At 35.1% G+C, this 22,196-nt stretch overlaps 1 protein-coding gene and 2 long non-coding RNA genes across 5 annotated transcripts in view; 2 read left to right on the top strand and 1 right to left on the bottom strand.

Annotated features, from left to right (window-relative positions):
* The window catches only part of LOC140611252 (uncharacterized), a 51,557-nt gene that overhangs the window by 5,494 nt on the left and 23,867 nt on the right, over positions 1 to 22,196 (bottom strand). Inside the window, exon 5 of one of the 3 annotated variants that reach the window (XR_012012538.1) lies at positions 19,630 to 20,690. The exons of 1 other annotated variant lie outside the window; for it this stretch is intronic. This is a non-coding gene — a long non-coding RNA (uncharacterized lncRNA). Of the gene's footprint in view, positions 1 to 19,629; positions 20,691 to 22,196 lie in introns of those variants that run through there. One more of the 3 variants, XR_012012543.1, reaches the window with a different exon arrangement.
* WDR36 (WD repeat domain 36) overlaps positions 1 to 22,196 on the top strand; it is a 42,725-nt gene that overhangs the window by 2,202 nt on the left and 18,327 nt on the right. Inside the window, exons 2-15 of the mRNA XM_072788102.1 lie at positions 332 to 359; positions 1,914 to 2,014; positions 3,458 to 3,575; positions 5,438 to 5,570; positions 7,250 to 7,304; positions 8,531 to 8,663; positions 8,944 to 9,119; positions 9,431 to 9,551; positions 10,040 to 10,105; positions 11,343 to 11,429; positions 12,549 to 12,694; positions 20,550 to 20,664; positions 21,388 to 21,553; positions 21,788 to 21,896. Coding sequence (XP_072644203.1) covers positions 332 to 359; positions 1,914 to 2,014; positions 3,458 to 3,575; positions 5,438 to 5,570; positions 7,250 to 7,304; positions 8,531 to 8,663; positions 8,944 to 9,119; positions 9,431 to 9,551; positions 10,040 to 10,105; positions 11,343 to 11,429; positions 12,549 to 12,694; positions 20,550 to 20,664; positions 21,388 to 21,553; positions 21,788 to 21,896 — 1,554 coding nt within the window. The remainder of the gene's footprint in view (positions 1 to 331; positions 360 to 1,913; positions 2,015 to 3,457; positions 3,576 to 5,437; positions 5,571 to 7,249; positions 7,305 to 8,530; positions 8,664 to 8,943; positions 9,120 to 9,430; positions 9,552 to 10,039; positions 10,106 to 11,342; positions 11,430 to 12,548; positions 12,695 to 20,549; positions 20,665 to 21,387; positions 21,554 to 21,787; positions 21,897 to 22,196) is intronic.
* On the top strand, positions 12,712 to 18,938 carry LOC140611267 (uncharacterized). Its single transcript, XR_012012549.1, has 2 exons — positions 12,712 to 13,711; positions 18,571 to 18,938. It is a non-coding gene; the product is annotated as an uncharacterized lncRNA (long non-coding RNA).

The following is a 22,196-nucleotide window of genomic DNA, read 5'->3' as shown; positions in this document are numbered from 1 at the left end:
TAATTGGAATAGAGCCATACACATTTATTTATAAGTGGTTGTTTTCATGTTTTATTAGCAGTTCAGGAAAGACCAGATAGCCTACGAATCCCTAAATATGTACTGTATGACTCATTATAGAAAACGTTTGCCTATCCCTTCCATTAGTACTCCTGATGAAATAGTTGAAAAAATATGCTTTTCTAATAATGAAAAATTAGGATCAGTAAGTGTCTTTTTGACGAAAGATAGCATAGCAAACTTATGTATGAGATTATATTTCAGTTTTCAGGTGTTCAGTTTTCATTAACAAAAGCAATTACATTCTAATTTTTTTTTTTTTTTTAAACAGGTTCAGAAACTTAGTCTGGTTGCAGTAAGTAAGTGTAAACTCTTTTGAATTTATACGTTTGATGTCTTTTAAAAACCTTAGAAACGTTGACATTAATTTAAGACTTTCAGAGTATATAAGAAATCTAGTATTTAGTTCTGATAAACTTACATAGTGAAAAAAAGAATCCAGGGTAGGATCATATGTTGGATTTAGTTGTCCTGTCTCTTGAGTGTCTTTAAATTTGTGTTTCACAGCATTGACACTTTTAGAATATGGGTTCTTTTTTAGAGTGTCCTTCAATTGGACTTTTTTTTAATGTTTCCTCATGATTAGATTCAGGTTATGCCCTGTGGCAAGAAGAACATAGAAATAATGCAGAATTCTCAGTGAATCGTATCAGCAGGCATATGCTGTTGGTTAGTTCTTTTCCTGGCAGTGATAACTGATCATTTTATTAAGGTGACATTTGTCAGGTGGCTCCATTTTAAAGTTTTAGCTGTTGTAATTAATAAGTATCTTGTGGTAAGATCCACTGATCAATACCCTATTACTCTTCAAAGTTTTACTCATTTAGGGATGGTTCTTGCTGGAACCAGTTATTTTAATGATGATTACCAAATAGTGATTTTCTGATTCCATTCCTTCTACTGTAAGGAAGAGTTTTCCCTTTTCCTCCATTTTGATATTTTTTCCAATAGAAGGAGCATTTATTTTTTTGGAAACTATAGAACAGAATAAAGGGCTTGCTGGGGCTGAGAGAGTAGTTTTACCATCAAATATGATCACTGTAACAGAAACAGGATTTTTAGAAGTCTGATAAACAGAAAATCTAAAAAAGATTATAAAAGGCAAAGAAGGGCACTGTAACTTAAGTTGAATACAAAGTGAATGATAAACTTATAAAAGTAGTATTTGGGAAGTGGAATATGCAGCATGAAAAATACTTGAAACAATCTTTTATCTTTAACTCTCTTCCCAAAACAGGTAATAAAAAGAAAAGGCCAGGGTGACCATGATAGAGAGGAGTGAAAAAATCATATTCTCTGAGAAATGGCTAGAGATGATAGGCATATTTACCTTGGAGACTGAATAGATACCATATTGTTCACTTTAAGGTCAGAAGGTAGAGTATCATAGAGTTTTTCTGAGGTTTTTCCAAAAGATCAAGTTAAATAGGGTTCTAGGTTTTGATTAACTTTAAAAATTTTCTTTGAGTTGTTAGTTTGATATTCCTGAAGGCATTTATATGAAAGGTGGATGACTGTCTGCCAGTTTTTTTATATTAAGTGAGGATATTTTTCCATAAAACCTCAAAAAGCTTCTCATTTCTTTAGGATTGTTTTTATGTCTGTAAGTCCTATACATTAACTCTCTTAGGGAAGGTCAAGATGATTTTATATTCTCAATCTGGTAGTTAATATTAGATGCATAAAATAACATTAAAGTCAAGTTTATCCTGATTCTCAGCTTTTACTTATATATACACACATTTACATTTTTTAAAAATTTTAGACATGAAAAATGTTCTATGTGTATTGAGGTTTCTATTTGTGCCAAGATTTTAAAATTTCATATTTATTTCATATTTCTCTTTACCTAGGTAACTCTCTTCCACAGGATATCTGCTGTATGGCAGCTGATGGGAGGCTAGTCTTTGCTGCTTATGGGAATGTTTTCTCTGCATTTGCCCGTAATAAAGAGGTTTGTATCACTGAACTATTTAAATTGTCCTTTGCAGTCAATAGTTGTCATAAAAGTAGAAGAAACTTTATTGTTGGCATTCTTCATCTGGGACATTCTGGACATGTATTTTTTTAATGTAAACATTTATTTTTCTGGAAGAGGAGAAAGCTGATGTCATCAAATTCTCAAAATTAGTTAAAACTTGTACTTAAGTTCAGTTTTATTTGTCATGGATGAACATCAGAATTATTTGGGCAGCTTCTTCAAACTTTTCTTGCCCAGTTGGGTCCCATCTCTTGAGCTCTCTACTTTGTATATTGGGTTGAAATAGGATTTAGGAAATGCCTTTGAAAATGCTTTCCCTCAAGAGTTTCATATTTATACCACTATTTTATGTGGATTGACTTTTTCATTATAAACAACTCAACCCATGACTTCCTTTTCTAAGAACCAAATGCTTGTTTTCTGTGGAGAGAAAACTAGCTTCTTTCTCGTACCCTGGTCTTTTCTAGTCTTAATCTATCAGCTGGCTTCTAAGTTTGTCCTGGAACAACTGATTTGAGAGATGACCTGGCTCTGGTGGCCCAGAATGAAAGGGAAAGTAGTAGTAGAGCTGCCTAAATAGCCAAGTAATTGAGTCACTGTACTTGTGAAGTCCTGACTTGGACTGACATTTGTTCCCAGAGTCCTCCATCATCACTGTCTGTGGCAGAGGGAGGTGGTTTACCTGTGGAGTGCTTTAATGGGACTTGTTTGGATTTTTAGAGAGTCAGGGAAAATGTCCTCTTGCCCGCCCCCCCCTCCAAATACTCAAGTTTGTAGTTTTCCCTGTCTATATATATAGAGAAGGGGGCGGGGAAATAAGGGTGGCAAGGCATCAGAGACTTAACTGTAGGAATCTAGGGTCAGAAGGACAAGGAGAAGAAATAGTGTTTCTGGACCCTGGTGTGAACTGAATCCATGGTGTGAATTGAATCCATGGTGTGAACTGAATCCATGGCTGTAGTTCTTGAGGGATCTAGCTGCTGTAGAGATAAGGATCTCTGTCTAAACAGAAAGCTATGCAGAAGAAGTGCTTTATCTCCCCCATCATCTGGAAGCCAGCTGGTGATGGAGTCTGTAATGGTCAGCCTTTTAGAACATAACCACTATATTAGGATGCATGGAGTTGTGCTGGTTGGATCAGGTGAAAGACCCAGCTGTGTGGATGCGTCCTCCATAAGCTCAGAGGTCTCATTTCGGTGTTTCTACTCCATGCCTCTTTATTATTGGACTGACTGAGGAAGCAGGTGAAAATGCCTGGTTCCTTGCTATCTGTTAATCTAACCTTGGACAGTCAAAAGTTGGACCTCATTTCTCAGCATAAGCATCTTTAGGATTAGCATGTTTTTGGTTAATATGAATAATATTACATGGTGAATGAGTAATAATATGAAATTCTTTTGAACTTTGACATTGTAGGTAGTACACACCTATAAGGGTCATAAGGCAGAGATCCGTCTTTTGCAACCCTTTGGGGATCATGTTATTTCGGTTGATACCGACAGCGTTCTTATTATTTGGCACATATATTCAGAAGGTAAGAATGAACTAATTTATTGCATTAAATTGGTGGGTAGTATATATATAAGCTAAAATTAAAAACGTATGTAGGGCAGCCCAGGTGGCTCAGTGGTTTAGTGCCACCTTCAGTCCAGGGCCTGATCCTGGAGACCCAGGATCGAGTCCTGCGTTGGGCTCCCTGCATGGAGCCTGCTTCTCCTTCTGTCTGTGTCCCTGCACCCCCCCCTCACTCTGTGTGTGTGTGTGTGTGTGTGTCTCATGAATAAATAAATAAAATCTTAAAAAAAAAAAAAAGGTATGTAAACACAACTTCCATGTCAAAGGTTTCACATGTAATCAGAAAAAAATTTAGACTTTTTAATGTGTATTAGGAAAAAGATTTTAAGTAAAAAAATGGATAAAGTTTTAGTCAGCCAGTGAGCTCACGTTTATAACCTGCTTAATGTGTTTCTCTCAGCTAAAAACATTTTCTATTGCAGTTCTCCAAGTTTAGGGACATGTTAATTATTTTCTTTGTGGAGTGAATTTTGGTATATGTTCTTAGTTCGTATTTTCAACTTTCAGTAAAGGAGATTATAGTAGTAAACTAAGATCCTATAATCTGAAGAAAAGAACCCATCTTTTTTCTGAGAATATGAATCCATGTCCTTTAACTGTGATACTCTTCTACGGTGGCCCTGAGCTATGTCTGTAGGACGGTGTTACCCTCAAAGAATTTATCCCCAGAATATCCACAGTAAAGGACTGTGGCTCTCCCATGAATTCAAGCTTTTATGTTTTTAAAATCTGTTTATATTTTTTAGCTTATATTACCTGTTTAACCCATGGTTCTATGAGGTATATTTTTAGTAAAAATTGCTCTCCTGGGAGTTAATCCATGTTCTTCAAATTAGACCTTCTTTGTTCTGTCTTTGCCCAGGTAAGAGAGCAGAATTCCTGAAGTAGTCCTTGTGCAGATGGATGTTAAGAGGTCTTAATAAAGTCAGAGAATTGGTTTCTTATAGTCCAGGAGGCTTTCTGTTGTTGCTGGTGCTAGCTTTTTATTATTAGAGCAGCTCATTGAACCAGTGTCTTCAGGGAGCTATTTATATTGGTTATAAGTAAAATTGCTTGCAAATAGAGGCAAAGATCTTATAAAGTTTAAATGATTTTCATCATTTTCTTTGCTTTTTAAACTGAAGACAAATGTCTCTGGGAAAGTGAAGCAGTGTGCTAAACTAAAAATTAAATGAAATTTACCTTTGATACTCAAATTTTGGGGAAAATTCAGTGAAAAATAGTTTTCATCATGCATGAACTATGAAGTAGGAATAAAAATTTACATGTAAGAATTTTAAATATAGGTAAGATTTCAAAAAATGACTAGATTTACTATTTTCTACTCCACAAGGCTGTAAGTTTTTTCTCACATCTATTACAGGCTCAATGGAAATGTTTGAAAAGCACTATTCTTAGTTTCACCAGGGTTTGCCTCTTTCTTTTTACATCTTTGAGTGGTCCGTCTTTGAGAGCTCAGTATAAGCACTTCACTTAGAATATTCACTCTGTCTCTTGATCAAATTAGAAATATGGCAAAGCTGATGCCTAAAGTCACTTCTTTTAATCCTTGTTTTTTATTCCTGTAAACCAGTTTAGCAGTGAGTGAAATTTTTAATAGTATTGATATCAGAACTTTTAGAAAAATTTTTGACAGTCTGTTATAGTTACAAGTTGCTCCTCACCATGTTTAATTTTTTCAAGGAATGTGTATAGGTTAGTATATAAGTCTTTGGTTTATATTAGGACATAAATTTTTTATATGGTAGACTTACGTTAAGGATTAAATATACAGGTACATGAAAAATAATTACATGTTATTTGTAACTTTTACTTTTGTAGAGGAATACCTACAATTGACTTTTGATAAATCAGTATTTAAAATTTCTGCAATTTTGCACCCAAGTACCTACTTGAATAAAATACTTCTTGGCAGTGAACAAGGAACCCTACAGCTGTGGAATATAAAATCCAAGTAAGTTATTTAGAATATAACGTGAGTGGTTCCCATCTTATCCTTATCTATTACTCCCTAATGCATACTTAAATCATTCAGTTCTCCCTGACTTTATATGTTTACTTGAAGGGCTTTCAATAAATATATCTGCTTTTGGAGTTGTTACTCATGACATGTGAAAGGTGGCACATGGTCCTGACACAGGGCAGCTTCATAATACCCATTGAAAAGTATATACTTAGAGCCCTAATCTGCTGTAAAGAGTCCGTATAGCTATAGAGAAGACTCTGGCAAGGTAAGTTAAGAAAATAATTATGCTGGACAGCATCTAGTTTTCGATAAACTGAAAAGTTTGAAGAAGCCAAAGTAGGTCAGTGTTAATTTAGTATTAGCATTTAGGAATCATTTTCAGGGTAAAAGTACATTTGTTACCAACCACAAACTTGATGGACATCTATTATATTATTGGTAAAATTAGCTAGAGGGCTAGATAAATGGTTTTGAGTAACCTCTACCTCTTACTTAAACATTTATCTGGAGCAAAAAGTGACAGCTCAGTTTTTGTATAGCATTAAAAAGACAAATATTTACCATCCAAATTGTTCTTTTTAAGGCCCTTATAAATTTGAAAAGGAAAAAAAGATTATTAGAGGTTTATCCTAATTCTTAGATTTTTTAAAAAATTTATTTTTTATTTTTTTTAAAAAAGATTTTATTTATTCATGAGAGACATAGAGAGAGGCAGAGACACAGGCAGAAGGAGAAGCAGGCTCCATGCAGGGAGCCTGATGTGGAACTTGATTCCAGGACTTCAGGATCACGCCCTGAGCTCTAGGCAGGTGCTTAACTGCTGAGCCACCCAGGCATCCCTAATTCTTAGTTTTAAATCCGTGTTTTTAGTTTAACAAATAACATTGGCTATCTACTCTGTGCTCAGCTTAGTGATAATGACTGAGAGATATTTTCTCTGCCCCTAATTTTATCTGTTGAGACTCTTTATGTAATGTTTAGACTATTATGCATTAAGTATCCCTTGGGTAATCATTGAGTAAACTAATTTGTGCCCACTTACTGAATTTACTATGTGATTTAATACTTTATTGAATATTGATATAATTTCAGAATATCTGTTTCTTCAAGGACTTATTTATCATTTGTGGCTTGATTCTGAAATTTAGAGCACCATCACTACTGTCATGCAGCAGTTCTACAACATTATATGATACATTATATCATATATATGATACATTATATTGTATCATAGTTATAATCCTTTCTGTAATATTTTCCTAGAGATCTTTCTACAGAGTATGATGGTTTTTTATGATCTGTAATGCAAAATGGATTTTAGCCTTTTTTTTTTTTTTTTTCCTATTTCCTACAGAGTTGGTATAGTATAATAGTTACTAGCAGCATGGGGCATTGGATCTGGAATTGTCTGTCTGGGCTCTGAATTGTTAGCCATATAACCTTAGCTTGATTGTGTCACATAAATTAAGTTTCTTAGTTTCTGTGTCTGAAAAATGGTGATAGTATCTATCTTGTATTTTTTTTGAGTATTAAATAAGTTAACATGCATACTTAGAATAGTGTGGGGCAGAGTAATAACTTAGATGTCTTCTATTATTTCACTTTTTAATATGTAGTAGATTTTGTTTTCCTAAAATTAAAACCTTTCACCTATTTTCTTCTTGTAGTAAACTACTATATACATTTCAGGGATGGAAGTTTGGAGTAACAGCTCTCCAGCAGGTAAGTATTTTTCTGTTAAGTCAACCATATTTTTAGACCTGAGGACAAAAATAACATACAGAACCAGCTTATTTTTATAAATATTACCCTAAAAATAGTATTTTGGAAATGCAATTGAAAACAAATAATAATGCCTTTGCCTATAAACATTTGTGGAAATCTTTTTGCCTGGAATTAGGCTCTAACCATATAGTTGGTATGGGACTGTGTTTACCAATCATTTTGCAAGCTTGTAGTCCAGGGCCTTGTGTAGAGTAGAGATGATAGAGATGAGTTAGTTGTTCAGTAAAGCAATCTAATGATTAGGTACCTTGAGGACAAGGAGTCATAACTTGTTTTAGAAAACAAAACAAAAACTTGTTTTAGTATCCCCAGGGTCTAGTGCATAATAGTCACTTGATGGTAAATTAATAAAATGTTGAGATTGATTCTCTTCTGTAATAGTGTGGGACATTGATCTTCTGTGCTAAAATAGAGAAATTTTATTATGGAGCCTGTTTGTAAGACCATTGTATAAAACGAAGATTATAGTCATAGAATATTAGAGCTGGAACAGACTAATTGTAAAACTTTTTTGCCTTTTAACGTATTTATAGGCATTTCCTGTTTTCCTTGGATAAATAATTCTCCACTTTCTTTATAGTTGGCCTTTTATGGCATTTATGTTATGTTTTCTAAGAGTTGTCTCTTTTTTTCTGTTTCCATCCAGTTCATGATCTGTAGTGATATATAGGAGATTATTTTTCTTTTATAGTTGTTTTCTGTGTCAACTATGTTTTAGTGGTAAGGAGGTTGATGGTGGCTACCATATTTGAAACTGGAAAGTAACTTCAAAACATCATTCTTTAAAACATGCAAATAGCAATCAAAGTATGCTAGAATGGTAATATTGGTTTTTTGCCATCCTTCGGAGGATATTCCATGATTTGTTTCAATAACACACAAGTAATAACTGTTAACATCAGGATTATTAAAGATGTTTTGATTAAGAAAATAAAAAGCTGGGATCCCTGGGTGGCGCAGCGGTTTGGCGCCTGCCTTTGGCCCAGGGCGTGATCCTGGAGACCCGGGATCGAATCCCACATCGGGCTCCCGGTGCATGGAGCCTGCTTCTCCCTCTGCCTGTGTCTCTGCGCCTCTCTCTCTCTCTGTGACTATCATAAATAAATAAAAATTAAAAAAAAAAAAAAAAAAGAAAAGAAAAAGCTGAGTAATTTAATTTTCAGGCACCAGCTGTGGATGTTGTTGCTGTTGGCCTTACATCAGGTCAGGTTATCATTCACAACATTAAATTTGATGAAACACTAATGAAATTTCGTCAAGACTGGGGACCTATTACTTCGATTTCATTTCGCACAGGTAACTTTTAATTTATTGATAAATATTAACATTTAAAATGCATAACTTCGAGGCTCATGGAAGTTTTCCAAATGGTTGTTTTCTTACAATTTAATATATTTGGAAGAAATTAGTGAAATATTACATCACAAATAGCCAAAGGAATAAGAATAGTTTAATAGTAGGTAGTCTTTTCTAACTCTATGTGTATGGATTAAAAAGGTGGAGAGAAGAATTACTAAGTTTGGTTGTTTTATGGTGCATTTTTTTTTTTTTTAATGTATTTTACTTTTGGTAACAGATGGTCATCCAATAATGGCAGCTGGAAGCCCGTGTGGCCACATTGGACTCTGGGATCTAGAAGACAAAAAATTAATCAATCAAATGAGAAATGCACATTCTACAGCAATTGCCGGGCTGACATTTCTCCATAGAGAGCCACTTCTTGTCACAAATGGTGCTGACAATGCTCTGAGGGTATTATGATTATTATTATCATTTTCTTGGCTTCTATCCTTGGAATTATAATAAGGCTATTGTAGAAGCTTAGAAGATGAAAGGAAAATGGAATAAGATAATGCTATAGATGAAACAGAAAGCATAGCAGGTTACATGATTGTAGTGAAATGAGACAGTTACAGTTTATCTTTTCCCCCTGCCCCCCTCTCCAGAGTCAGAAGCCTGGCAAGCACTACCCAGTGCCAGTTGATATATGTGAAAGTTGATCTCACTGCTTGAAGATCATTTAACACATTGCAAAATAACTCTATCTTTTTATTTCTTGGCAGATATGGATATTTGATGGTCCCACGGGTGAAGGTCGGCTTTTGAGATTCAGAATGGGGCATAGTGCTCCCCTTACCAAAATCAGATATTATGGACAAAACGGACAGCAAATTCTTAGTGCAAGTGAGTTTCTGCTTTGTGCTTTTAATTTATTCAAACAATTATTGAGAATAATTTAATTTGATTAATATTTATTAGGTTTGACATTTATGAATTTTTGAGTTTAGATACTCCTTAGAGTGATTTGGAAATCTGGGGAAATGAGATTTTTTTGGAATACATCAGGAAGCATTGTAAATTATTTATCTTCATTTGGAGTGTTATTTTATTTACCAATTCTCAGAGACAGATGGTCAGATTCTGAAACTGTGGCCCTTCCCTAGTGTAATAATCTGAAAATTATTAGTACCTCATTTTATCCTTTATTCTTACTAAATGGCATTCTGTGCACAGGTGAATATGGTAATGAAGTAGTTGCAATCCAGCTCTCCTTTTAAAGTGTCCCAAACTGTAACTTCAGGTTTTAATAATCTAATTTTATAAGATCTGTCATTCAAATGATCCACTGTTGTGATGAAGTTTGACTAGGTATTTTCTATCTATATCAACAGGTCAAGATGGAACTCTTCAGTCATTTTCCACAATACATGAGAAATTTAACAAGAGTTTGGGACATGGTAGGTCACTTGCTAGGTGAAAATAAAGATGCTGGTCATAAAAGAAACATTTCGATACTGGGAGACAACCAGAGGAAGTTTCATTGATAAATTTCCTCTTTTCTTGGATAAAATTAAAAAACCTCTGTATAGAAGAGTAGTAGTAAGACTCTTAAGATCAGTGTTGCTATAGAAGTGGTTGACGTACTGCTATAAGATTATTGAAAAGAATTAGACTTTTTGGGTGGTAAAAACATACTCCTGCCACCCAGAAGATACCAGTGGTCTCACTGGACCCATGTTTAGAGTGCACAATTTTAAACATGGAAGGGATCTTAGAGAAAGCATCAAAGTAAGCAGTGTCCCATCTTTTTGCAGAAAGGGCTTGCTTTATTCTTTTTTCTCTATCCCTTCCCATTGTTTCCAACATTTGAAAGATTTTGTATATTAAAAATGTTTTTCTGTTTTATTCATAATTAGCCTTCTTTTTAGCTACTATCCTGGCTATTCATGTATATATGTACTTCCAAATGAGTTTCAAAGTCTTTTTTTTTTTTTTTTTTGGATCATTTTTTAATCATCCAAAGTGATACTTGAAATTATGTTGGAGAGATTTGCTATCTTTAAGAATCTTCACATCTAGGGATACAATATATCCTCATTCAAGTTGTGTTTTACATTCCTTAGTGAAGTTCTTTTAGTTTTCCTCTTGTTGGTCCTATGTATTTGAGATAATTCAGTGGTATTTTATGTATTTTACTATAATTTGCTAATTTTCTTTTTTTGCTAGTATTATGGGTGTGATCTTTGCTCATTATATTTCGACCTTGCAGTATTTAATATTTAGTAACTAGTATAGAAGAATACATAGTTTATTGTAATTACAAAATAATAATTATATTAAATACTACTGCATCATAGGGAACTCACTGTTTTTTTATTTCTGTTTGGTTATAAAATGATTATGAAATGATTGTTCCTGTAAATAGTTATTTGATTGTTTATCTTAATTGACATGACTATGTGACCATCTAAAAAATTATTTTTACCTTTGTTTTTCAATTTATATTTTCTTATGCAATTATATACATTAAATTTCATAAATGATTAAATAATAGTGGTAATAACATCTTTATTTGGCTCTTGACTTAAATAGGAATATCTTGAACTTTATAATTCTGTGATAAGGAATAGCTTTCTGTTACGTACATTTTTCATTAGGAAGAGTTCATAGCTATATTCCCTCCTTCAACCCCAGGATTAATAAATAAAAAAAAAGTCAAGCGGAAAGGACTTCAGAATGCCATGTCAGTGAGGCTTCCACCCATCACAAAGTTTGCAGCTGGTAAGTAACTTCTTTGTTTCAAGAAGTTCTGCTTTTCTTATTTCTCCTACTATTTATGTTTAAATTTCCTTCATTTTAAAAAATGTTTTTGCAAGTGTTTGAAAATAATGCTTGCAAGTGCGTGCAAATCCAATGTGAAGACTAAAGTTATTTATTTTTTCTAAAGTTATTTATAATTTGAAATTATTACCTTTTAATTTCAATTTGTTCTTTATAAGACCTATTGATAAACAGTATTTGATATTCCATTTTGTAACCTTTCTTATTGTATTATATGGTTGGTATAATGAAAATGACTAATGTTAAAATGGTAAGAATGGAGAACATGTATCTCTAATCAAAATCAAAATATACTGAGGTCTTAGTATGCTACATCACTTGAGCAATGTTTCATTCAAAGAAGTGATTTTAAGGAAAATGTAGGTAGGTGATGGGATTGTTGAGTGAAAGCTATCATAGATAAAGTTCAAATAAAGTTGAGGTTGTTGTATCAACCACATGATGGTTTTTTCCTTTTTTTAACTTTAGTTTTGACCACCCTCCTGTCTTTTTTTTATCTTAGAGCCTGAGTGATCTTCCTAAAACATCTAAATCCTGTCACTCACCTGCTTAAAAATCTTTTAGACTCCCCTTATTACTTGTAGGATGCATTCTCCTCTCTTTAACATGGCTTTCAAGACAACTTTTGTGATGTGTGGCCCCAGTTGCCTTGCCTGCTACTCATCCTTCTCAGGAAGATGCATCACTTAACTTGCTGGGCTTCATTTTGTTCAAGATACTCTTGGACCTGTTTGTCCCCCTGCTTCCTTGTTAATTGCTGTTGGTTTGACTGCTTCTTTCAGGAAGCCATTTATTACTGTCCTCCTATCTTCTTTTTTTTTTTTTCTCCTATCTTCTTAGTAAACTCTTCCTGAGTGCTTTTATGAGATACTATCATTTTTTTATTATAGTTTTTTCTAATCAGAATCTCTTGTTAGATTGGAAGCTCAGGGCTATCTAAAATTACCTGTAAACCATCAATCATATCTCTAGTGCTTAATGATAACATAAATATTATATGCTTTATAAATAATGAGGGAATGAAAAATAATGTGATTTATGATTTTTATTATGTTTTAGAGGAAGCTCGTGAAAGTGACTGGGATAGTATCATTGCTTGCCATCAAGGTAAATTATCATGTTCAACCTGGAACTATCAGAGATCTACAATAGGCGCTTACTTTCTCAAACCAAAAGAGCTGAAGAAAGATGACATAACTGCAACAGTAAGTGAGCTTGTTGATAAGAGCATTTTCTCCTATAAAACTGTCCAGTAGTAATCTTGTTATACTCAGGTTTATTAATGATAATGTTGGTTGAAAGAACATAGTTTAACATTTTGAAATTATTCCCTAATAATGTTATGTTTTGCAACTATAGAGAGTTACTTTAGGTTTAAGTTAAGCTTTGATTAATCAGATGTAGTATATTATTTTAGTCTTATCATTAATATAGGATTACTCAGAATACCCTTTGAAGATTCGGAGGGAATTCAGCATTTATCAATGAACTTCTTACCTTAATTATGTTAAGTATACAGTACTGTACTCAATGAATGTGTATCTTCAGGTTTTTTTTTTTTCTTGATTTCCTTTGACAATAGGGATTAAGATTTAGCCAACTCTTGAATGAGTTATAGATGTAGAAGTTATTTAAAGCCTTTATGTCTTTTCTTATGTTTGTCTCTTGAAAAGTGCCTTGAAGAGAAATTCTGAGTCCTAAACCTTTCTTAAATATAGCTTTTAAATGCCAGTGTTTACTTAAAAGTTTATTTCCATTAAATTTTGTTTTTGTTTGCTTTTGTTAATACGTATGTCTACTTTTGTTGAGTTCAGATTTTAAGATATAAAGTAGTAGTGTCAAATTTGGTTTGCAGAATTGTTGCTCCTGTTTTTTTATAAAGTTAATTGATATAATTCACATACTAGAAAATTCTCTCATTTAAAGTGTATACAGTTCAGTGATTCTTAGTATGTTTATAGGATTGTGTAGGTCATCACTATAATCAGTCTAATTTTAGAACATTCTTATCACCTCAAAAAGAAACCCCATTCTCTCACTTCCCCTTTCCCATCTCCTTTTTTGTTTTATTATTATTTTAGCTTTTTAAAAATTTTATTTAAATTCAGTTAATTAACATATAATGTATCATTGGTTTCAGAGGTAGAGTTCAGTGATTCATCAGTCTTATATAACCCTGGTGCTCATCACATCACGTGCCCTCCTTAATGTCCATCCCCCAGGTACTCCATCCCCTCACCCCCCTCCCCTCCAGTGATCCTGTTTGTTTCCTATGATTAAGAGTGTCTTAAAAAAAAAAGTCTCTTATGGTTTGTCTCCCTCTGATTTTGTCTTGTTTTATTTTTTTCCTCTCTTCCCCTATCCTCTGTTTTGTTTGTTAAATTCCACTTGAGTAAGATCATATAATTGTCTTTGATTGACTTATTTCACTTAGCATAGTACCCTCTAGTTCCATCCACATCATTGCAAATGGCAAGATTTTGTTTGATGGCTGAGTAGTAGTCCATTATATATGTATACACCACATCTTTATCCATTCATCTGTCAGTGGACATCAGGGCTCTTTCCATAGTTTGACTATTGTGGACATTGCTGCTGTAAACATTAGGGTGCAGGAAACCCTTCACATCACTACATTTGTATCTTTGGGGTAAATATCTAGTAGAGCAATTGCTGGGTCATAGGGTAGCTCTATTCTCAACTCTTTAAGGAACCCCCATACTGTTTTCCAGACTGCACCAGCTTGCATTCCCACCAGCAGTGTAAGAGAATCCTCTTTTCTCTGCCTCCTTGCCAACGTCTGTCATTTTCCTGATTTGTTACTTTTAGCCATTCTGACTGGTGTGAGGTGGTATCTCATTGTGGTTGTGATTAGTATTTCCCTAATGAGAGATGTCGAGCATTTTTTTCATGTTTTGTTGGCCATTTGTATCTTTGGAGAAATGTCTGTTCATGTCTTTTGCCCATTTCTTTTTTTTTTTTTTCTTTTGCCCATTTCTTGACTGGATTATTTGTTCTGTGGGTGTTGAGGTTGAGAAGTTCTTTATAGATTTTAGATACTAGCCCTTTATCTAATACATCATTTGCAAATATCTTCTCCCATTCTGTTGGTTGTCCTTTGGTTTTGTCAACTGTTTTCTTCACTGTGCAAAAGCTTTTTATCCTGATGAAGTGCCAATAGTTCATTTTTGCCTTTGTTTCTGTTGCCTTTGGAAGTGTGTCTAACAAGAAATTGCTGTGGCCAAGGGCAGAGTTTGCTGTTGTGTTCTCCTTTAGGTTTTTGATGGATTCCTGTCCACATTTAGGTCTTTCATCCATTTTGAGTCCGTTTTTGTGTATGGCATAAGAAAGTGGCTCAGTTTCATTCTTCTGCATATGGCTTCCCAACACTATTTGTTGAAGAGATTGTCCTTTTTCCAGTGGATTTTCTTTCCTGCTTTGTTGAAGATTAGTTGACCGTAGAGTTGAGTGCCCATTTCTGGGTTCTCTGTTCTGTTCCACTGATCTATGTGTCTGCTTTTGTGCCAAATACCATACTGTCTTGATGATCACAGCTTTGAAATACAGTTCGAAATCTGGAATTGTGATGCCACCAGTTTTGGTTTACCTTTTCAACATTCCTTTGGCTATTTGGGGTCTTTCCTGGTTCCATACAAATTTTAGGATTATTTGTTCCAACTCTGTGAAATAAGTTGATGGTATTTTGATAGGGATTGCATTGAATGTATAGATCGCTCTAGGTAATATAGACATTTTAACAATATTTGTTCTTCCAATCCATGAGCATGGAACGTTTTTCCATTTCTTTGTGTCTACCTCAATTTCTTCCATGAGTGTTCTATAGTTTTCTGAATATAGATCTTTTGCCTCCTTGGTTAGATTTATTCCTAGATGTCTTAAGGTTTTGACTGCAATTGTAAATAGGAATGACTCCTTAATTTCGCTATATTCTCATTGTTAGTGTTCTGTGCAGTGATTTTATATCCTGCCATTTTTCTGAATTCCTGTATGAGTTCCAGCAATTTTAGGGTGGAGTCTTTTGGGTTTTCCATATAGAGTATCATGTCATCTGTGAAGAATGAGAGTTTAATTTCTTTGCTGATTCGGATGCCCTTTATTTCTTTTTATTGTCTGATGCTGAGGCTAGGACTTCTAGTACTACGTTGTGCAGCAGTGGTGAGAGTGGATGTCCTTGCTGTGTTCTTGACCTTGGGGGATAAGCTCTCAGTTTTTCCCCATTGAGAATGGTATTCACTGTGGGCTTTTTGTATATGGCTCTTATGATATTGTGGTATATTCCTTCTATTCTTACACTGTGAAGAGCTTCAATCAAGAAAGGATACTGTACTTAATCAAATGCATTTTCTGCATCCATTGAGAAGATTGTATAGTTCTTGTCCTTTCTTTTATTAAAGTAGTGTATCACATTGGTTGATTTGCAGATGTTGAACCACATTGCAGCCCAGGAATAAATTCCACTTTGTTGTGGTAAATAATCCTTTTAATGTACTGTAGGATACTATTGGCTAGTATTTTGGTGAGAATTTTGGCATCCACGTTCATCAGAGATACTGGTCTGTGATTCTCCTTTTTTGTGGCATCTTTGTCTAGTTTTGGGATCAGGTAATGCTGGCCCCATAGAGTTTGGAAGTTTTCCTTCCATTTCTGTTTTTTGAAACAGCTTCAGAAGAATAGGTATTAATTGTTTTTTAAATGTTTCGTAGAATTCCCCTGGGAAGCCTTCCAGCCCTGGACTCTTGTTTGTTGGGAGATTTTTGATTATTGCTTCAATATCCTTGCTGGTTATGGGTGTGTTCAGACTTTCTATTTCTTCCTGTTTCAGTTTTGGTAGTTTATATGTATCTAGGAACGCATCCATTTCTTCCAGATTGCCTAATTTGTTGGCTTATAGTTGGTCATAATATGTTCTTATAATTGTATTTATTTGGTGTTGGTTGTGATCTCTCCTCTTTCATTCACGATTATATTTATTTGGGTCCTTTTTCTTTCTTTCTTTCTTTGTTTTTTTTTTTTTTTGATAAGTCCATGGGTTTATCAATCTTATTATTTCTTTCAAAGAACCAGCTCTTAGTTTCAGTGATCTTTTCTACTGTTCTTTTGGTTTCTATTTCATTGATTTCTGTTTTAATCTTTATTACTTCTCTCTCCTGTTAGGTTTATGCTTTATTTGCTGTTCCTCCTCCAGCCCCTTTAGCTATAAAGTTAGGTGTGTATTTGAGACCTTTCTTATTTTTTGAGAAAGGCTTGTATTGCTATGTACTTCCCTCTTAGGACCATTAGGACCACCTTTTGCTGCATCTGAAAGATTTTGAACCATTATGCTTTCATTTTCATTTGTTTCATGGTTGACCCACTCATTCTTTAATAGGATGCTCTTTAGTCTCCATGTACTTGAGTTCTTTCCAAATTTCCTCTTGTGATTGAGTTAAGGTTTTAAAGCATGCGACCCAAAAATACGCAGGGAATGATCCCAGTCTTTTGGTGCCAGTTGAGACTGATTTGTGATCCAGTATGTGATCTATTCTGGAGAATGTGCGATGTGCACTAGAGAAGAATGTGTATTCTGTTGCTGTAGAATGGAATGTTCTGAATATATCCGTGAAGTCCATCTGGTCCTCCATGTCATTCAAAGCCCTTGGTTTCCTTGTTGATTTTCTGCTTAGATGCTTTGTCCATTGATGTTAAAGTCCTCTACTATTACTGTATTATTATCAATGTCTTTCTTTAATTTTATTATTAATTGGCCTGTATAACTGGCTGCTTCCATGTTAGGGGCATAAATATGTACAGTTGTTAGATCTTCTTGTTAGATAGAACCTTTAATTATGATATAGTGTCTTTCCTTGTCTCTTATTACAGTCTTTGGTTTTAAATTTAGTTTGTCTGATAGAAGGTTTACCACGCCCGTTTCCTTTTGATATCCATTATCATGAGAAATGGTTTTCCACCCCCTCACTTTAAATCTGGAGGTGTCTTTGGGTCTGAAATGAGTCTCTTACAGACAGCATATCGATGGGTCTTGCTTTCTTATCCAATCTGATACCCTATGTCTTTTGATTGGGGTATTTGGCCCATTTACGTTCAGAGTAACTATTGAAAGGTATGAATTTAGTGCCTTGTGTTACCTGTAAAGTCACTGTTTCTGTATATTGTCTCTGTTCCTTTCTGGTCTGTGTTACTTTTGAGCTCTCTTCACTTAAAGGATCATTTTTAATATTTATTGTAGGGCTGGTTTAGTGATCACAAATTCTTTTAGTTTGTTTGTCCTGGAAGCTTTTTATCTCTCCTTCTATTTGAATAACATCCTAGCGGGATAAAGTATTCTTGGCTGCATGTTTTTCTCATTTAGCACCCTGAATATATCATGCCAGTCCTTTCTGGCCTGCCAGGTCTCTGTGGAGAGGTCTGCTGCCAGTCTATTGTTTCTACCCTTGTAGGTTATGGACCTCTTGTCCCAAGCTGCTTTCAGGATTTTCTCTTTGACTCTGAGATTTGCAAGTTTCACCATTATATGTCAGGGCGTGGACCTATTTTTATTGATTTTAACGGGGGGTAGGGGGGATTCTCTGTGCCTCCTAGACTCAGATGCCTGTTTCCTTTCCCAGATTAGGGAAGTTCTCTACTATGATTTGCTCCAGTATATCTTCTGCCCCTCTCTCTTTGATTTTCTTCTGGGATCCTAAGTATTGTAATATTGTTTTCTTTTATGTTATCACTTGTCTTTTGGATTCTCCCCTCATCAAGTATTTGTTTCTTTTTCTCAGCTTCTTTATTCTCCATCATTTTGTCTTCTGTATCATTAATTCTCTCTTCTGCCTCATTTATCCTACCTGTTAGAGCCTCCATTTGTTATTGCATCTCATTACTAGCCTTTTTTATTTGACTTGGTTAGTTCTTTTATTTCTCCAGAAAGGGATTCTCTGGTGTCTTTTATGCTTTTTTCAAGCCCTGCTAGTATCTTTATAATTGTGATTCTGAACTCTACTTCTGACATCTACTTATATCCTTACTGATTAGGTCCTTGGCAGTCAGTATTACCTCTTGTTCTCTTTTTTTTTAGATAAAATTTTCCATCTTGTCATCCTGCCCACAGGAGAGTAGATGAAGGAGAGAACAAAATACTAAAATGGCAACAGTGATCCCAGAGAAATATGCACTAAACAAATCAGAAGAGACTTGAAACCGAAAAACAAAAAACAACCAAGAATTTAGTCAGACAGGTGAACAGAATAGTATAATACACTGGATCCAGCATGTATTTTGGTCCATTTGTTAGAAAACTGGATCCCAAAATTGTAATGAGAGAAAAACTTCTATGTACAAAATAAATATAATGAAAGGATAGAATGTAACTGTAAAAATGAAACTTTAAAGACAAAAAAAGAGAGAATATAAACAGACAGATTAATAAAACAGAGCAATACACTATATCCAGAGTATGTTTTGGTTGGTTTTTTAGAAGTGTATCCCAAAATTGTAAAGAAAGAAAACTGTGTGTGTGTGTGTGTGTGTGTGTGTGTGTGTGTGTGTGTGTGTGTTAAAAACAACGAAAGAGTAGAATGTAACCGTAAAAATGGGGGGAAAAGGAAAGAGAACAAAGTAAAAATGGAAGGACTAAACAATCGGGGTGGGGACCCCGTGAATTCTATATGCTCTCTTCCCCCTAGCGCTGGAGTTTTGCAGCTGTCAGTGATCAGTAAACTTGGTCTTGGCTGGATCTTCTTGCAGATCTTCTGGAGGAGGGACCTGTTGTGTTGATTCTCAAGTGTCTGCCCCGGGCAGAACTGCACTGCTCTTGCCAGGGGCCAGGCGAAGTCATCTTCTCTGGAATGCTTAATGTGGCTTGTGTTCCCTGAAAGCTTTCTGTGCCGCTTTAGAGGATGAGAGGAAAATGGGGGCCTCCCAGTCTCTATCCTCAGAGCCAAAGGTCCAGGCCCCACTCTTCAGCATGACCTCAGGAAAAAGCAATCATTCCCATCTTCCTGGTCTCCATCTACACCCTACACTGAGCATTTCTAAGATCTCAGGCACATGACCAGGTTTGGAGTCCCCAAACCATGCAGACTCCTGTCGTGCGCTTCCCTGCCAATCTTCCCTGGGGTCTCGCTGGTTCTGCCACTTGCTGGGCTCCTGTGTGGAGAGTGGTGGTCACCTGACTGTGCTGTGGTTTGTGTTTTATGGCAATGCTGAGCTGAAACCCACCCACCCCCACCCCCACCCCACCCCCCCGCTCGCTGATGGCAGTTCTCAGATTCCTGGGAATCTGCTGCACACAGGCACCCCTGGTCTTCCTGTGACCCTGAGACTACACTCTCCCACCTAGGATTCCCCATCCCCGCTTCGCTGCTTGAGCACCTTTCAGGCAAGTTTGTCCCGGGAGCAGACTTTTAAAAATTCTGATTTGCTCTTTGCTGCTATGTACTTTCCAATGGCCAGCTTACAGAAGCTCCCTACCCCTCCCCCATTTATTTTCCATATATCATTTTGGATTCACTTCTCTGCATCTCCTACCTTGCAGAAAGTGGTCACTTTTCAGTTGGTAGAGTTGGAGCGATTCTCTTCTTAGATCGCCAGTTGAGTTCACAGGTGTTCAGAATGACTCAATAGCCATCCAACCGAATTCCTGGGACCAGATGAAACAAAGGTCTCCTAGTCCTCTGCCATCTTGGACTCTCCCCTGTGTCCCATCTCCTTAACCTAGGCAACCACAACGTGCTTTTTATTTCTATAGATTTCCTCTTTTCAAGGTTTATTCATGTTGTAGTATGTATCAATACTTTGCTCCTTTTATTGCTAAATCATATTCAATTCTGTGAATAAACCACGTTTTATTTAGGCATAGATCAGTTGATGGCATATATGTTGTTTCTATATGCCCAAGTATAATTACATTATGTTTAAGGAAATGAGACAATTCATTTAACATGTTTTTTTTTTAATGAGATAATTAGTAGATAAAAAGATATTTGGAAATCATACAGTACAGTAAAAATGTTGGTTATTTTCTGTATCATTTGTCTTTAAATTTTGTTTTCTAAGGCAGTAGATATAACTTCTTGCGGAAATTTTGCTGTAATTGGTCTCTCATCAGGAACAGTAGATGTATATAACATGCAGTCTGGTATACATCGAGGAAGTTTTGGAGAGGATCAAGGTATTGAATTTATTTCCTTTTTCTTACTTAAAAAATAATAATATGGAAAGAAAGAAAGCTAATGACTGTCTGGCATTTATTAAATTCTTGAGTGAGTGCCAGGCATTTTGCTAAGGTTATAGATGGGTTATTGTCAAACCTACCTGGCAGTTACTGCCATTACACTTACTATAAACCATGTTGAAATACTTAAAGAGAATGAAGCTATTGATAGATTAGGGAAAGCAGATATTATACAGAATTAAAATTTTTGTTTTCTTCCCGTTGCATGAAACAGAAAATCTTAACCTTTGTGGCATCAACCTGATGGGTGTGTTTTCTTTTCTTTTTTTTTTTAAATATTTAAGTTTTTTTTTTTTTTTAATTTTTTATTTATTTATGATAGTCACAGAGAGAGGGAGAGAAAGAGAGACAGGCAGAGGGAGAAGCAGGCTCCATGCACCGGGAGCCCGATGTGGGATTCGATCCCGGGTCTCCAGGATCGCGCCCTGGGCCAAAGGCAGGCGCCAAACTGCTGCGCCACCCAGGGATCCCTGATGGGTGTGTTTTCACTAGAGCAATATAATAACTTTCTCCTTATTCCCTGAAATCCAGCTTAATTTTAAGATTTTAAGGGAACTAAATAGTAGGAACTTATTTAATTGAACGAATCATTCTTTGTGTACTGTTCAGAGAGGCAGTGCCAATTCTTACTTCTTTTTTCTTTTAAACGTATGCTTAAAGCTCATAAAGGATCTGTTAGAGGTGTTGCAGTGGATGGATTAAACCAGTTGATTATTACAGCTGGTAGTGAAGGATTACTCAAGTTCTGGAACTTTAAAAACAAAATTTTAATCCATTCTATGAGCCTCAGTTCATCTCCAAATATGATGCTGCTACATAGAGACAGGTAAAGTTTTTCCTTTAATGATTATGGATTTTCTTCTTGATGTTTTTGGTAAAAGTCTTAATGTGAGTACGTGATTTTCCAAGTGAGAAAATCAGACATTTAATGTAAAAGGACAGAATTTTGCTTAATTTCCCCACAGATATACTTGATTAATAGCAAAATTAAAATGACTATGAGATTTTAGTTAAAAGTTTGTTGGTTTGTTTACTAAAACTAGTATATTTATCTTACTAGTGGCATTCTGGGACTTGCCTTGGATGACTTCTCCATTTGTGTTCTGGACATTGAAACTAGGAAGATTGTCAGAGAGTTTTCTGGACACCAAGGCCAAATAAATGACCTGGTAAAATGAACTTGTGATGTTTAAATAAAACTGGACTAATTTGTTTCTATTTGGGTTAAAAATTTTCAAATTAATGAAATTGTTATCTTTTAGTAGCATTAAATTTATCATGAGGTATTCAAAATAAATAATTCAGAAACTAATTTTTAGAGAATAGATTTTTAAAGAAAATTTAGAAGTTAAAGAAGTTTAATATTTCTCAGGGAGTTAATGCCATCAGGTTAAAGCATAAATCCCAGAATTCATCTTTTTCTGTTAAACTCTAAACACAGCTGAAGTATACTTTGGAGAATGAGGACC

The sequence above is a fragment of the Canis lupus genome, chromosome 2 (assembly GCF_048164855.1).
Source record: "Canis lupus baileyi chromosome 2, mCanLup2.hap1, whole genome shotgun sequence".
In the NCBI taxonomy this organism is placed as follows: Eukaryota; Metazoa; Chordata; class Mammalia; order Carnivora; family Canidae; genus Canis; species Canis lupus.
This window is presented reverse-complemented; position numbering and strand designations above follow the sequence as displayed.